The sequence below is a fragment of the Pollachius pollachius genome (genome assembly GCF_949987615.1).
Source record: "Pollachius pollachius genome assembly, chromosome: 2".
In the NCBI taxonomy this organism is placed as follows: Eukaryota; Metazoa; Chordata; class Actinopteri; order Gadiformes; family Gadidae; genus Pollachius; species Pollachius pollachius.
Genome location: NC_136935.1, coordinates 37,124,710 through 37,142,585, shown reverse-complemented (window position 1 = coordinate 37,142,585; position 17,876 = coordinate 37,124,710). Strand labels below are relative to the sequence as shown.

The 17,876-nt window shown below is 45.5% G+C and overlaps 1 protein-coding gene across 1 annotated transcript; it reads right to left on the bottom strand.

Moving 5' to 3' along the window:
- Positions 1 to 811: 811 nt before the first annotated feature.
- LOC307071347 (protein phosphatase 1 regulatory subunit 29-like) lies at positions 812 to 7,075 on the bottom strand (the record flags this gene model as incomplete). The annotated part of the gene is made up of 4 exons (XM_079730333.1): positions 812 to 2,717; positions 3,404 to 4,398; positions 6,291 to 6,440; positions 6,857 to 7,075. 4 exons carry the CDS (start codon positions 7,073 to 7,075, stop codon positions 812 to 814), a joined length of 3,270 nt encoding a protein of 1,089 aa, XP_079586459.1.
- Positions 7,076 to 17,876: the final 10,801 nt, after the last annotated feature.

Here is a 17,876-nt window from a genome sequence, read left to right as displayed (position 1 = left end):
CCCAAGCAGGCTGTGTAGTCGGATGTTTCTAGCAGCTGATTAATGCTCTTTACCTGGTATTCCCCTAGAAACAAAAGGATCACTTCCCTGGGCCATTTCTGTGGCATCATTTCAGACATCCTGTTCCGAGTGAACCCTTTTTCTTGCTAATTACCAGCAACAATAATCAGCACAATACCCATTTGCCTTAATGCACTCCCACGAAGAAGAGCGATTCAGGCTATGCTAAAACAAACGCACCTAATACCTCATTATCTCTCTAAATGACGGATCAGTAGGAGGAGGCAGGGGCTGCCTGAGCACTGGAATGATTGTTATTTTTTGTATGAATGGCGGCTTGACAGGATTAGTGAGCGAAAGTGAGCGAAGGGGTTTAACTTGTGAACGAGGCTGTTTCTGGTGAGATAGCCCGGCTTCCGTGGACCGACTAATGAGGCATCAGGACACTTGCTCGTCAGCAACCTCCGTCGGATCATCAGAGGGAAACGAAGCCAGCCCACAGAAGCATGCGAGCACCAGGAGTGTTCAGCAAGAGGGAGACCCGTTCCTATTGTTCCCTTATCGCTGAGCAGCGTGGGGTGGTACAGAGCCACCATGTCCCGACACACCACCTCCCGAATTGTATTTGAATGTATAAGAAAACGCCCATGTTTCATTAAAATGTTAAAAACCCGAACCATTTTGTCCTCCATATATATTCACACTATACGCTTTCTCCTTGTAGCTCAAGTCTTCTGTCTGTCAAACCTTTAAGACACACTTCTACTCCTCCTCCTCACCCACCAACATCTTCCATTCCTGCTGGAGAAGATTACAACTTCTGCTGGGCAGACACCCCTTTCCAGTAGTCCAAGATGTCGTGGAGATCCTCATCTTTAGCGAACTGCACCTTTTTGCGCAGAGCATGACCTGCTGCTATGTAGGATGCTTCCTCACGTGGGTTCTTCTTGTAGGGCCTGAAGCGCTCCCAGATCCTCAGTGTGGTCTCGGAGGAGTACTCAGGGCTGGAGGAGTACCCTGAGTTGTAGTTGTGGTGGCGGGCGGGCGAGAGCTGGGAGTAGGCCGCTGAGGCGTCCCGCTTTGCGCGCCCCAATGGCTTGAGGAATGAGGCCTTCTGGACGGGCAGGGGCGAGTCGTTGGGGCCCTCGTAGTAGAGTGCGGGGAAGGAGTGGCGGTGCTCGGAGCTGTGGTGTTCAGGCTGCACCTCCAAATGGTGGTGGTGGTGCTGCTGCTGATGCTGCTGCTGCTGCTGCTGATGCTGCTGCTGCAGCTGATGCTGCTGCTGCTGCTGCTGCTGCTGCTGCTGCTGATGCTGCTGCTGCAGCTGATGCTGCTGCTGCTGCTGCTGCTGCTGCTGCTGATGCTGCTGCTGCTGCCCAGGTCCTGCCAAGACCCCACCACCATTGCCATTGCCACAAGCCATTCCTCCACCGTTCACTCGCACCCCACCGTTGCTGCCGTTCCCGATACCGTTTCCATTGCCTCCCCCACCTCCTACACCGGCGCCTCCGTTTCCCACCATCCCCGCTCCCCCGCCACATTCTGCAGAGCCGCCCTTCCCCTCCGCAGAGTATTTGCCCGGGTTCTCCTGGTTGCGCTGGTCGGGAACATCCATGCTGAGCACCCGTGGAGCGTTCCTCATGGACCCCCCTGCGGAGGGCACACCACACCGGTTTTTCATGCCAGCAGTGGTGGGGGGGTCCGCACTCAGCTGCCTCTGGATGGGCCGTACGGCGTTGGCCGGTGGAGGGTCTCGGTAGGGTGGGGAGAGGAAGCCACCACCGCTGATTCCTGGACGCTCGGACAGCGGTATAACCAGGGGCACCGGTGCCATGGAGGGAGGGTGGGCCTGCGGATGGAGCTGGGGGTGCAGCTGGATGTGAGTCTGGGGGTGTGACTGGATGTGGGTCTGGGGGTGTGGCTGGATGTGAGTCTGGGGGTGTGACTGGATGTGGGTCTGGGGGTGTGGCTGGATGTGGGTCTGGGGGTGTGTCTGGATGTGGGTCTGGGGGTGTGTCTGGATGTGGGTCTGGGGGTGTGTCTGGATGTGGGTCTGCGGGTGAGCTTGGGGATGGGGTTTGGAGTGCATCTTGGGGGAGGAGGACATGATCAGATCGGCCGGGTGGCCAGGGGAGAGGGGAAGGAGGCCGCGGGGGAGAGAGGTGACGCAGGCAGGAGGCTGGACCATGGAGACGGGGATGTTGGCATCAGACGTGGCCACAGAGGCATTGGCCGAGGCGTCCAGCTTCAGGGCGTCAATGCAGTTGTTGATGATCTGGTTGACCTTGTCCACCTCCTTGGCGATGGTGGAGATCTCAGAGGCCGAGCCGCGCCCGTCGTCGTCCGAGTCATCCTTGCCGTCGGAACCGTTCTCTCCCAGGCCGCACATGTCCACTAACGCATCTCCTCCCCCACTCACTGCCCCACCCTCCCTGCCCTCGCCGGCCACGGCGCCCGTCCTCACGTCCATGTAGTTGTTCTTGTTGCCGATGGCTTCGTTGAAGGCGCTGGCCATTTTCTCCACCTGAGGCAGGGTGGAGAGCCGGGAGGAGCTGGTGTTGGCTGAGCCGTGGAGCATGCCTGTGCTGGAGGAGGCAGATGGGGTCATCTTTCCCCCAGACCCCGCGGTGTGGTGGTGCTGGTGGTGGGTCTGGTCCTGGAGACGCTGGACGGCCCCGGGGTCGTTAGGAACTGCTGCTGCCGCCTCGGGACCGTACCTAAAATAACATAATCCCAAGATTTAAGATGCATATGTTGATCATCATGTGGACATTTATGAAACATCCATTAGCCGTCACGAAATGCTTGAGTTTAAGGCCACCACAGTGCAAATATGTAGGTTAATATGTATAAAGGGAAGGACTTTTGCAAATTCAAAGTAAAACTAGGTAGCCAAACCTATTCACAATTTGAAATGAGTTTAAAGGGGACATATCATACCACCAGGTGTGAGTGTGACTAGCCATTACAAGCAGGTTTGAAAATGTGCAGCATTGTCACATTACAGGTGGGCGTGTCCACCTAGACGTGTGCTGGATAGATCAGTCTACCAGCCTACCCAGTGGACTTTATCAAACGTTGCTCATCTATCCGTCACACATCTAGGTGGACACACCCACCTGTGATGTCACAATGCTGCACATTTTGAAAACGGCTTGTAATGGCTAATCACACTCACACCTGGTGGTATGATATGTCCCCTTTAAGACATGCCACCCCAAGGTGCAATATGTATCTATTCCAATTTAGAACAATATACACAAGAAAGCATCTGAACATGCCATTTCTGCATTCAGAAATGGCATGTTCAGATGCCATTCAGTTTCATCACAATGCCATCCGATTACATTCCCGATTGAAAAATCTATGATTGGAAAAGACGGGCGACCCAATCCCCACGCACCTCATCTCCAGGATGGTCTTCTTCACGCTGATGGCTTTCTCCTTCTCCTCCTCGATGCGTCGCCGCCGGAGACAGTAGTAGACGAGACCCAGCACGATCACCATGCCGAACAGGCAGCCCAGGATGGTCATGATGTAGTGGGTGGTGGTGGACGGGTTGGGGCCCAGGTCCTCCAGGCCCAGCACTCGCGTGGCGAAGGCCACACAGGTGTGGTTGTAGCGCTGGGACTTGCTGATGGACGCCACGCAGATGGTGTAGTTGGTGTGGGCGTTGAGCTTGTCCAGCATGATCACCTCCACCCTGTTCTTCAGAGGCATGATGTCAACCACAAAGGACTGGTTGTACTGCGTCAGGACGTACATCTTGCTGAAGGGCTTGGGGATCTGCACCAGCAGCGAGGCCGTGAAGAAGGACACACTCTGCAGCTTGATGGAGATCTTGTGGCTGTTTAAGGGTTCGGCGGTGGAGGTGGCTGTGGGCTTGTGATAGGGACTCTGGTCCGGGTTATTATACCCCTCGCCTGACCCGTCCACGTCAGGGCCCAGGGAGGGTATCCCCGGGATGTAAATACCGTCCCGGCAGGTGGTGGAGAGGATGGAGCGGGCATTCCTCCCGTGCCCGGGCAAGGGGCTGAGAAGCGGGTAGCCAAGCAGCTCACGAGGGGTCTCGCACTGGAGCCGGTCGTAGGTGTGTGTGACGTTGTTGAACGCCTCCAGCCAGGTGAGGAAGCTGTAGAGCTCGCAGCCACAGTGGAACGGGTTTCCCGCCAGCTCGCACACCATGAGGCGGTTGAGCGAGGTGAAGGTTGACGGGTCGAGGCGGCTCAGCTTGTTGGAGGACAGGTCCAGGCTGCTGAGGCTCGGACACTCCCAGAACGCGTTGGTGGCGATGACCTCGATAAGGTTGTGCTGGAGGAAGAGGCACTGCATGCGGCCCAGGCCGCGCAGCATGCCCTCGCTCAGGTTGGTCAGCTTGTTGTATCCCAGCTGGAGCACCTAGACAAGACATGAAATGGAAATTGATTCTCAATGCCGGATTGTGTAGTGGTGAAGATGGGAGTTGCCATTGCTGTTGGACCTCTGTGACCTCCTAACCCTGTTCTTTAAGTATGTGTGATTGTTTTTAATTACATGTGGTTGGATCACCCACATTGTTAGAAGCAACACAGTGGAAACTATAATCCGATGTTGGTTGAGTCAGATTATAGGTGGATCGATTCATAAGAAGAGCTTCAGGCTTTTTCAACCAGGACCCTGTTTTTCAATTTGGGTGTAGCGGACTGATGCATACAAAATTGTTTGAAAGTGGTCTAGTATTGAGTGTGAACACTACAGCCGTAATCCTTTGGGGCAACAGCACCCCGTCAATCTATGTCCTCTGAAAGTGCTCCCATTAAATGCCAAGGATCCCTATAGAGAAATTCAACTTTCCCTACCTTTCGCTTGATCTGGTCTGTTTGCTATTGTAATTGCTATCTAAAATTTATGTCTCTTTTACTCTTATTTAAATGTTTTGTCTATTTTTAAATCCTCTTACTGTCCTGTATTTTCTGCCGTTTACATCCACATTTCACATCCGGGGGCTCATTAAAAGATTGAAGACTAGGTCCTTGCGGTCAGACACTTATCATAAGGTTAAGCAAATGTCCATTGTGTTAAATCAACCTGCATAATTTTCTATATTTTCCTGTTTATTTGAAAACTACGTTCCAGCAGTCTGACCATGATCTAAAGGTTATGTAAGTGTAACCCAGGTTACTAGGCCTTTATTAGAAGTCCAGTTTACCAGTTAATTGATAAATAAATTAATAAATTAATATTCCTTATGTGGCAGATAAATGAATAAATAGGGTTTGATTTAAAATAATCTTCCATAAAATGAATAAATAGGATTTATGAATTAAATCTTAAATATGTCAATAAATAGATTAATATACACAAGTTCATTTATATCTGTTAAAAAGAGTATTTTGTTTATTTCAAGTGTGGCGAAAGTGCCTTTCTCAAAGTGTACCAAGATTCGGGTGACATGAGGAGTTCACGTAAGGCAACATAGCTTAACCAATCAGACGCCGTCAAGGTGTACGTGCCGTTCCTCTCTCTCTCTCTGCCGGGCTGTTGTCGAGGTGGCGGCATGCGAACTTTTTGTTAAAATAATATAATTATTTGTGTGAGACCCAGATATATTCGACGTTGAGTTATTATCGGCGGCGCAGAGAGCCAAGTTGCCGTGGGTTGATTGGCGGACCTTGTGTTAATGACGGAAGCGAAGGAGAACCGGAACCTGGACTGATCTGAGCTGTGTATTCTACCTTGTACCCGGAGTGTGTGTGTATGTGATGCTTGAGCCTCTGGCTGGGTCTTTTGCTTTGATTGGATTGACACCTGGTTGACATCTGAATGAAGATTCTTCTTCCGCTGGGATTTCTCCCATCTCTGTAGAGGTAGTGGGGAACCTCAGTGGTAGTGGCGAGCTGCCCGAACCAAAGACTTTTATTTTGTTACAAAGATTTTCTGATTTTCCCATATGCTGGATGTATTGAGAAACTGTGGTTGATATCTCATGTTTTTTATTTATATTTTTATTTTATTTCTTTAAATCCACACAATATACCATATTTAAAACTTTACTTGTTGATTGTGTGAGTCCTTTCACTCTGTCACTCAATGCACATTGCAATACCCCTTTCTCCTATAGCGATCTAGATTCTTCAGATTTTTCTGGCCCACAAGTTAATGCACTGATAAATATATAACTGTATCTCCCAGTCCTACCATCGAAGGTTAGAGCTGATGATGGTTACATAAGTGTCCATTGTGTTTAATCAGCCTAACATATTTTCTATATTTTCATGTTCACGTGGAGGAATACACCCCAGAGGCCTGACCTGAAGGTTTGCCTGGCCGGCAAAGGCCCCGTCCTCAATGTAGTTGATGTCGTTCTTGGTGAGGTTGAGGTCCGTGAGGTTGGTGAAACGGTACATCGAGGTGAACAGCACCGCCTTCAGCTTGTTCTCATTCAGACGCAAGTCATGCACCTGAGCACCCAAGACGTAGAATCACAACCATCATCATCGCCGTCATCGTTATCCACAGCATCGTCACCATCACCCTCGCATTACACCCATCATCATCCATACCATCATCCTCATCACCGACATCTACATCAGCATCATCCTCATCATCCTTACAATCATCATCAACATCATCATCCTTAGCATCTTCATCACCAACATAGGTCATAAGCATGATCACCACCATCAACATCATCATCCTTACCATCATCACTATCCCCATCACTCATCATCATCATACAAAACATATTATGTGACGACTGAAAATCGATAATTGAATTTATCTTTCATATAAAAATGTTTGTAATACAAAATATGAATATATGAAAGAAGATATACAAATAAATTATATGTTTGTGATGATTTTTGCTGATACGAACCGTGTTATTGATGTGCTGGGGGATGGTCTCGTATGGAGGCTGGTTCTGGCTGCAGATAGCCAGCCAGACGTACCCCTTATCCCCCTCTATGAGCCAGCAGTCCCCCCGGACCGGCACGGGCAGCCGCAGGAGCACCAGGGCCGACAGCAGGAGCGAGAGGAGCAGGGAGGGGGAAAGAGAGGAGGCGCAGAAGGAGCCGAGATGGGTTCTGCCGGCCATTGTGTAGAATTAGGGTTGTCTGGGACCCTTGTCCTGAAAGAGTTCAAAGAGGGAGTGGTGGGTTGGTGTTGTTGGTGGTTGGTGGTGACGACTGGCTAATTAATCGCCCATACACCAGCAGAGGGCAGAGCTTTATCAGCGAGTCAGGCAGGGACACACCCTCCAGTAGGCCGGATAGTCGGTTCAGTAAAAAAAAGGAAGTGGGTATCCACAGCGTGTTTAGAGATTAGCAGGCTGTTTAGAGGGGCATCCGGCCACCATTTTAGGTGTTCTAAGTGGACAGGCGTTGGATGGCGGAGCCTAAACTACTTTTCATGGTCCATGTACGGTGGAGTGTCAATGCCGGTGATGGTGAGGGGGAGGGACCTCACAGGAAATCAGGAGAACCTGAGAGGAAATAGAGCGATCAAATGGAGATAGAGAGAGAGATGATTGAATCAGAGAATGAAAGAAAGAGAAAGGTGTTAGTGTTAATCAGGGGATAACTAATTAAGCAAAGGCATGAAATTGTTACACTCATAATCCCCAGATGGTGTTAATTTAGTGGAGTCCAGGTATAATTTCTTAAAGAAGAGGATTAAGAATGAGAGAGGTTATATTAAATCAAAAGAAGAAAGAAAAATACTGATAGGAATCTAATACCCGTACCACCAAATCCCTTGAAGGTATTGCAACGCCATGATTAATCCATTTGATGGTATAATTATTTCATTAAATCCTATTAAAGCCATGAGAAAGATATTTTAACACATAAAATTAGAACCAGATCTATTTCTGTTAGTAATTATTCATGTTCAATTAAAAATATGTGTGAGTTGTGTGATGATACATTTCATATTTTTTAAATATGCAATTTGCCAATCAAATGAAAACAATATGAATACTAAGGGAATACCTTTTCCTTATTTTTTATAACTTCCTAAATTGTTATTTGCAATTTATCAGGCCTTTCCATTTTATGATGTGTAACAAAACAAATAACCACTTTCATAGCGCCTGATTGTTTTTTGTTTTTTTTAGGATGGTAATTTCGGGCTGAGGGAGTGGGACGAGTCAAGCGTTTTGTTTGTCAGTTCGAGCGGCTTCACAGATTGCTAACTGACACTTAGCCAGTGACCTCTCCCTCTTGTGGGATTAATTCAGGATTAGGACCTAATCCCGCGTAAAATCACCTGCATGTCATTTCCACAGATCCAACTCTCTTTAATTTGTTTCCAAAGTTCCCATTTCCCCTTGAAAGTTATACCTAGCTCAAGCATCAAATGTCACTTAATAGAGGCAGGAGCGGTTATTAACACATTCCATCTCACTGTGACGATTTGAAAGTAAAAAAACGTCCCTGATATAGATTTGTCCTGATGTTTGACAAGAAGCAAGACAGACTATTTCGGTAACCAAATCTATTCCCCAGTAATGGGAACCTTTTTGGGTTTCCTTTGCTACACCAGCACATTCTTAATTGATTTCTTCCAGCTCTTTTGGCTTTTAGATCATGCACCCAATTAAGCCCACCCAACTAAGCCCCCCCACGAGAGCTGGTCAATTGTGAAAAATGAATTAAACTATAATCAGACAACACGGTTATATGCTATAGACCTGTGTCTGTGGTATAAAGGTTGCAAAACTTTATATTTGGATTTTAGAACGCATGAAAATATAAATAAATGGTCTTAATTTAGGTTCCAATTCAGGTTCTAAGGCCTCCGCGTCTTCCATCTATTCCTGATAATGGACACCTCGTCAGGCATTATCCCTTACATATATATATTTATTTATTTATTTATTATATATATATACTGTATAAACATATATACATATATATATATATAGAAAGAGAGAGAGAGAGAGATACAGCCTGGAAGGTGTTTGCTTGAGAGTATATTCACAGAGTCGATTCAGGTGACAGTTGAAAAAAAAAAAATTCTTCTGACCATCAACCAACATTTTCGTATAAATAACACCCAGCAAAAGATGAGACGGTGGAACTAAAGAGGAGAACACAACGGCGGAGGCAGCCAGGCTGAATCCTGGCCTGTCAGCATGCCGAAGGCGTATCCTTTGAATTATCAGCGCAGGAATACAAAGACACAGTAGTGAATTTAAACACAGTCACAAATGTCTTGGTCAATAGTTCAGAGTACACAGTCACTCTACTGTGGCCTACAGTGCAGAACCACAACAAAGCAGGCTACTATACCATACTGTGCAATATGGTAGCGTTTTCTATAAGCTGCCGGAGCAGCGAAAATGGGTTGCATGTTTCAAAATACCACAAATAGGCCTCTCTGTAGTTAAGCTGACTCTTATTACGTATCTTTGCCCAAAACCCAAATACATGTACTGCACAATGCTGGCGTGAAATCGTACCAAAATTTTTGAAATAGTACAATGTATCTTACGACTGCACCACGACTGTGACCGTGCCGTGTCACTGGTCAACAGATGATGATTGAAGCTTCAGTAAAGCCTTTGTCAGTTTCAGAAAACCAGACATCTTTTATTTTACAAGCAATTTACTTAAACGCAGAAGCTTGAAATGATCAGTCACAGACTGATAGCACATTTTGGAAAAGTTTCCTGATTTGTCGTCAGGTTATAAAGTGATGCCTATGTTTATTTCTTTACGAGGTTATCTTTTACTTTCAAACCTCTGATGTTAATGAGCATATAGGCTTTACATTGGGATGGCATTAGGAACTTCATGTTTTAATACTCCAACGCAAATCACTGAAAACTGTGCAGATTATTTTCTTTGAAGTCATTGTGTTTGCAAAATCTACCTTGGAGCCGCTCAGGGAAATATGCCACAGCTACAGTTTTGGATCATAAAATAAAGCTGGAGCTTTATTTTCAGTAAAGATGGTATAGGTATGAGAATACAGACCAGGCGCCACAATAACATAAATTATGCCAGAAGACATACTAACAAACTAACCAGCTGACAAAACAGTAGACCAATTTACCAACCGACCAAACAGTAGACCAACTAGCCAGCTGATCAAACAGAAGGCCAACTAACCAATGGACCAAACAGAAGACCAACAAACCAACCAACCAAACAGTAGACCAACTAACCAGCTGAACAAACAGAAGACCAACTAACCAGCTGATCAACCAGAAGACCAACTAACCAGCTGAACAAACAGAAGACCAACTAACCTGCGGACCAAACAGAAGACCAACTAACCAACGGACCGAACAGAATAACAACTAACTAACCAACCAAAAAGTCGACCAACTAACCAGCTGACCAAACAGTAGATCAACTAACCAACCAACCATATAGAAGTCCAACTCACCAGAAGACCTAGCTACCAAGTGAGCAGTGGCAGTTGGCTCCAACATGCTCAACACGTATGACGTATTCATGATTCAATGTCTGCAGTCTAACCAGTAAGTATCCTGGAGCGGGATGCCCGAACCCCTACATTGCCCCCACACAAGATTTGCTGTAAATCGCCTTGGATTAAAAGCAAAAACTAAATGACTAAACAGTAACTGTTGATGGACGACCAAAGTGCTTAGCCATTGGGGTGGCTAGCGTGGTGTGATGCTCCGCTGAAGCAGAGCTAATCATTATGACTGTGCTATCTGTGAGACACAGAAGAACCAAAAGCAAGCCCTGCCCGCCATCCACCTTTAAAGAATTCTGCACAGCTCATACAAACCCATTTCCACACATCTTTCTTTCTCCCTTTCTGAATACCCTTTCAATTTACACACTCGTACATTTCTATTTGGTCTCTCTGTGTGTGTGCGTGTCGCTCTCTCTCTCTCTCTCTCTCTCTCTCTCTCTCTCTCTCTCTCTCTCTCTCTCTCTCTCTCTCTCTCTCTCCTGCTCTTAATTTCGTTTTTCAGCCTCCCCTGTGAGGACAAACTGTTAATTTTCTCTCACCTTTCTATTTCTAGATGTTCTCAGAGTCTCTCTCTCGTCCTCTCTACGCTTCCATTGCTTCTCTGTACATTGGGAATGCTGTGTGTGTATGTCTGTATACTGTATGTGTGTATGTTTGCGTCTCAGTACTGCTACCCGCTAATGTGATGAGGAGGGAATCCAACTCAGAATCTTCTGACTGGGAGTCAAATTGACTGGGAGCCTCTAACCACTAGATTGTCCTGCTAGCCCAGAGTAGTGGAAGGCAGGGCTCAGTTATCCCATTGTGTTGGAGTAAGTAGAACATCAGAGACGGGATAAGCATTCTGGCTTTGTGCTCATTCTTCAACCACTGGACATGAGAGAGAGAGGAGTGGGAGGGAGGTTTACAAACAGGGAGATAGGAAGAGAGAGACAGAGATAGCGACAGAGACAGAGAGCGAGAGCGAGAAAGAGAAAGAGAGAGAGAGAGAGAGGAAGATAGAGAGAGAGAGAGATATAGAAAGAGAAAGAGAGGGAGGTTTAGAGAGAGAGAGAGAGAGAGAAAGAGAGAGAAAGATACACACATTCAGACACATTCAGTGGGGAAGGCAAGGTCTTGTGGAAGAGATCCAATTTATTTTCCCTTCAGAAGTTCTCTCAGTACTGCGCTGTGTTTGGGCTCTAAACCACTCTTTCAACGCTGACCTTTCAGGTAGAGATGGTGTTGGGCACATTCTACAGTGGTGGAGAAGGATGAGATAGAGCGAGAGAGAGAGACAGAGAAAGAGAGTGAGCGAAAGGGAGAGGGAAAGTTCTGGTTTAACCTTTATTTAACCGGACAGAGATCCACCAATTTGTGAATTCTCTCTGATCGACCACCAGCGGAAGGAGGAACAGGGTCATAAACACAATTTCCTCACAGACAGATTACTATTGCTACTGTTACTTCTATTACACAAACTTTTACTATTCACTAACTTTTATCTAAAGTGACATTAAATCAGATCCAGGTTGAGGCGGTGTTTTAAACTATTTCACTCACGGACCCAGAAGTCAATATCACTGGGTCTGTGTGACCCAAACACACCTTTGTGATACTCATACTCATATATCTGCATAACGGAGTGGGAGATCCTTTCGTAATGCGAAAAGATCGAACCGTTACTCTTAGAAGGGACAAATGCATACACTCCCAAAGTGTAGTGTCCATCCAATAGCATATATTATATAAATGTGTATAAAAAACACACACTCGCACAGATTTATAGAAACATTTACAATCAGAGAGAAAAAAAACACACAGAAACACAGATCAACTTTGTGACTTAATGACCAAATGAAAAATAAATAAACAAAACATTTCGACAGATTCAGACTTGTATGCAGAAAAACACACAGCCCTTAAACAAGCATTATGTAACGCATTCAAACATTTCTCTCAGACATACAGCCACACCCACACACACGCACACACACACACACACACACACACACACACACACACACACACACACACACACAAACATAGACATACACACACCCACAGCCCATTGTTCATGCATGAGTGGTGGTGTGTACATCATTAGTCTTGGTAATTGTATTTAAACAGAGTAGGGTCTACCGTCTTGCCTTGTTAAATGTGTGACAGCCGCCAACATAAACACATTACTCATCAGAGGGAGTGAGAGGTGTGTGTGTGTGTGTGTGTGTGTGTGTGTGTGTGTGTGTGTGTGTGTGTGTGTGTGTATGGGAGAACTGGTGTGTGTTTGAGTGTGCGCTAATGCAAGAGGGATTTCAAAAGAAAACAAGCGAAATGGAGAGAATGACCCACCTCTCTGCCATCTGACTGAGAGGGACAGAGACAGACCAGAGTGTGTACTTGATTGTGATACACTGACACACTGACAACCAGATACACAGACACAGGCCGAAGACATACGGACAAACCAACACAGACTACGTGAGACTGATAGAGTGTGACTTGATCATGAGTGGGGATGTGCACTGGGTTTGACAGGCTCACTACATCGGTCCACTTATTGAAATGTTGTGGAAAATTCCAGGAATCTCCGTTTAGAATGAATAATGACGTGGACAATGTAACATGCAGTTTAGTGCAGGAAATGATGTCCTGCTTATTTGTTTGTGTGTGTGTGTGTGTGTGTGTGTGTGTGTGTGTGTGTGTGTGTGTGTGTGTGTGTGTGTGTGTGCTTGTTTATTTCTTTGTGAGCCAATTTCAAGGTCACCCTCAGACAAATCCGCTGCTGACTAACTAAGCGTTGCGTCTCTTTTTACTTTCTCTGCCTTTTCCCCGTAAAGACAAGAGGATAATGAGCTCCTGTCAAGGATTATTAAATACCACTTCATATCCGAGGACAATATGAGGACTTTGAAATATCAATGTTTACAAAAAGGGCCACAGGTTGTTGCACAAGGACCGACATACATTTCACATAACCTTACATAAACAGGCATTTTTTTTTAGATGATGGATGAAGGAGTGGAGACGAAGAGAGATTAATATTATTTTATGATTCAATGCTACCTCGCCTCATTCAGACTGAAGGACTTAAATTGTTGCTATTACCATTGTTTTACCATTGTAACTGTAGCAAGTGTATACTTGGCGTGAACTCATGTTAGCATTCACAGCTCAGTACGTCTCCAGACCTTGCACAAATTAATCATCTCATTAATAACCTCATATAGGTTTTTAATATTCTATCAGGGTGGAGGTAAACACTGTCCACTCACAGTTAACATGTCAAATGTTCCAGCAACAAATGCCCAGGCAAAGGCGTACACACACACACACACACACACACACACACACACACACACACACACACACACACACACACACACACACACACACACACACACAGATATGCATGAACACACACATTGTATGCCGGTAGCCGGTCATTCAATTTTAGCTGGCACAGCGTTATCAAGCAGTAGCAGTTCCTTAACCGCCATGCAAAACGAAGCAGTTACAAAGAAGGATGTACAACCAGATAGGCAGCAAACTTTTGTAAAAGATGTTGCGTTCTTGAAGAAAGTAGTCTAATCCGGATCGCTTTTAACTCACTTTATTTGTTAAAGTATTTCGGTATGGTAACTATGAAGCCAAAGGAGGGGAATTGTATTGTTGCGTTCTTTAAGAAAGTAGTCTAATCCGGATCGCTTTTAACTCACTTTATTTGTTAAAGTATTTCGGTATGGTAACTATGAAGCAAAAGGAGGGGAATTGTATGGACACGCGTGTGAGCGACAAACAGCAGGCCTCTGTACCTAACTCCCTAGTATGGACTGCCGGATGTTTCTGATTTCGTTGGCTCCAGGCCCTGCTTTAATACCGAGTAGGCGTGTACTATGTGTCATATTGGTTCTACCCTCCTCACCTGTCTAAAGGTGCTGCCATCTGTGGCTGGAATAGTTATTGTAGCTTATATGTCGGGTCCTGCCCCCCTTGTGGCTATGTATAGTAATTACAGCTTATGTGTTTGATCCTACTTCCTAGTGGCTATGTATGGTAATTACAGCTTATGTCTTCGATCCTACTTCCTAGTGGCTATGTATGGTAATTACGGCTTATGTGTTCGATCCTACTTCCTAGTGGCTATGTATGGTAGCCCATGTGCTTAAAATACGTAACAAAGAGGAAACCACTGAAGGACAGGAAAGAGGGATAGAGAGAGAGAGACAGGGAGAGAGAGGGGGAAGGGTAAAATAAAGTATATCTACTCCTGTTCGTTCACATCCCTCCGCACTCTGGCCGGCCTATCTGGGAGTGTTAGTCCACCTCCATATGAGACAGGTACTGAAGGGCACTAGGAGGCCGACATCGTTGGCACACACCGAACACACACCGAACACACACCGAACACACACACACACACACACACACACACTCACTCACTCACTCACTCACTCACTCACTCACTCACTCACTCACTCACTCACTCACTCACTCACTCACTCACTCACTCACTCACTCACTCACACACTCACTCACACACACACACACACACATACACTCGCCGCCAGTGTATGAGTCATTGTATAATGGAGCCCACCCAGTTTCATTTTTTTGGATATTCATTATGCACGCTTACTGGTTACAGCTGTGGTTTACTGCCCCGGGTCCATTAACATCATCTTTACTCCTCAGCCATTGTTCCTCGTTCTTTGGCAGCTAACTTCACTTCATAACCCGATACCTTGTTGTTTTAAACACTCTTATTTGGAGTTCGCAGTGATCAACTAATCATGACGCACAGTAAACTCATTATTTACCCTTATTTCATCACTTTCTTTTAGAAATGTGGCTACTTATTTAAGAGGTAGACTTAATTTGACTACTATGACCTTGTTGTTTCGTTTCATATTGCTCCCCTTCCTGTCAGTATTCTGGGTTCCTTGTTAAAGTTTCCTTCCTCTGGGTTTTCATGGACTTTTCCCTCCAAGCCCTTTAGAGGGCGAGGGGTCAGGGATTGTCACATCATGAGGGCCAGTGTGAACCCCTTTGAGACAGGAACTGGAATTAATTTAGTTCACATTTTCTAGGATGCACAACCTAGGACACACAATCTAGAATCCAACTCTCTGCCTATTATAAACAATCTAGGGTACACCTTCCAGGACACACAAAATAGGATACACCTTCCAGGATAAACAATATAGGATACATTTTCTAAGTTCCACAATGTAGGACAAACAATCTAGGATACAACTTCCAGGATACACAATCTAGGATACACATTCTAGTATAGATAATCTAGGATAAACAATCCAGGAAACACAATCTAGGATGCACCATCTAGGATGCACCATCTAGGAAACACCATCTAGGATGCATGAAATGCATGAAGCGTGAAATGAAAGAGAAACAGTGAAAATGAACTGGAAAGTAAACAAGGCTAGGCCAATTTTAATTATCACATAAAAAAAAACACTAGTAACAACCACTGAACCTTGCATCATATCACAAAATTAACGTGTTAAGACATACACAGAAACACACAGAAACACACACACACACGCACACACACACATGGCTTACCAGAAATATCTCATTCATTTAGTCTGAATGGTATATCTGAAATTCAATTAAAATACAGACAACTGTCACAATGCTATTAATAGCATCTTTTTATAAAGGGCTCTTCACTCCCTCTCTCTCCAGGCCTATATTAAATCATGGGCTAATGATGTCATTAGTGGAGTAAGAACATGCTCATTCACATGAACCCGATTCCTTTGATCAGTGATGTTTAACATACGAAGCAGCAAAAGCCTCGCTGCTGTATCTGCTTACGCTACATGTTACTGTTTATGGATGCGTGTTCGTGTGTGTGAGCGGGTGAACTGTGTGAGTTCTTCTGTCGCTTGCCGAGAACCATGCTGTGTGTAAGTGTGTGTGTCTGTGTATGTGTGAGTGTGTATGTGTTAATCTATTTGCATGCCTAATCGCGTGTTTGAGTATTTGTTTGTACCTGTGTGCCTTTTTTTGTGCCATTGTGTGTGTCCGTGTCTGTGTGTCTTTGTGAGTGTGTATGAGTGTGAGTGCCTGTATGTGTACCTGTGTGAGTGTGTGTGTGCATGCCTGTGTCTGTTTGTACACTTGTATAACAACTCTGACAGTTCCTCAGGGGTAAGCTGGAGGAGTTGTGGAGGAGTTCCCCGGTGAGGAGTTTCTCACTCTGCCAAGAGATACACAGCACAGACGCACACAGCTCTGAAAGCTCTACCACTGGTGGGCGACAAGTTTGTGCTCAAATGTCACTGAGAGGGAGACAGAGTGGGGGGGCATCCGAACATCTGATAGCTAAAAAACAGTGCTGGTGGCCCCTGTCTGGCCAAGATACTTGGAGCCTCAAGCCAAGGGGCCAATGGTGAGATCTGGGGCAAACACACTAGCCTAAAGCCCAGAGGCCAATAGTCTGCTATCGAGCAAACACACACACAAAATTCTAGACATTGGAGATTAAGGACTCACCAACAGAAGTATCCCAGGGTCATCTCCACATCTCATCCAGCTTTAAAACATTGTTCCCGAATATCCCATCTGGGCTTGATGAAGACCCTACCTTATCTTATCAACATCATACTAACATCACCATCAAGGGGGTCCTAGCAGCAGGTTCACATCAAGTACAGGGAACAGATGGAGAACGCTGTAAATTCCTCTCTACTCACGGGCGAACATGGTAATCCACACACATTAACAAGCTTCCTTTCTTCCACCAAAGGGTAAGCTCACCAAACATCACGATTCATAAAACAAGCAGATCACCGGCCGTGGATGTGGATCAATTAATCCCCGGAGAAAAGTAGGGTTCAAACAAGGACGGCTTTTACTACCCCCTGAATCAGCCTCATCATTGCAGGCTTTTTTTTATGTAACAATTTAACGATGTGCCCCAAATGGGTAGGCTGAGCTGGTCGCATTCCAATAGGAAATGAAGAGGTTGGGTTCTTCAATGTAAAAAAAATTAAAGTAAATATGGGCTGGAATTCGATTTTGTAAGAAAGAGAGTTAACGATGCTGCTCATATAGTAGAAGGCAGTATTGCTGTTTCTTTATTTTGTTTATTGAAAGGCCCAGGTATGAAGTGGCCAGGATGCTGTAGCCGTGTACACACGGAGATGATCACTTAAATTCATTAATAGTCCTCCATACCACCCTGCCATACCACCATCAGGGTGGGGAGGCTGGTGTTGAATATTCATGTCTGCTCCTAATGAATATTCGCAGAGGAATAAATAGACAGCAGCAGCTCAAAATTGTATTATATTAAATAAGAGAAAGAGCTCTTGCTCATTTATTTATAAGCAGGAACGGGAAACACATCTGAGCTATGATCGGTGGATTGAGAGCAGCGCCAGGATTTGCAGACACATACATCACAGAAATAGGAAGATGAATAAGAAGAAGAAGAA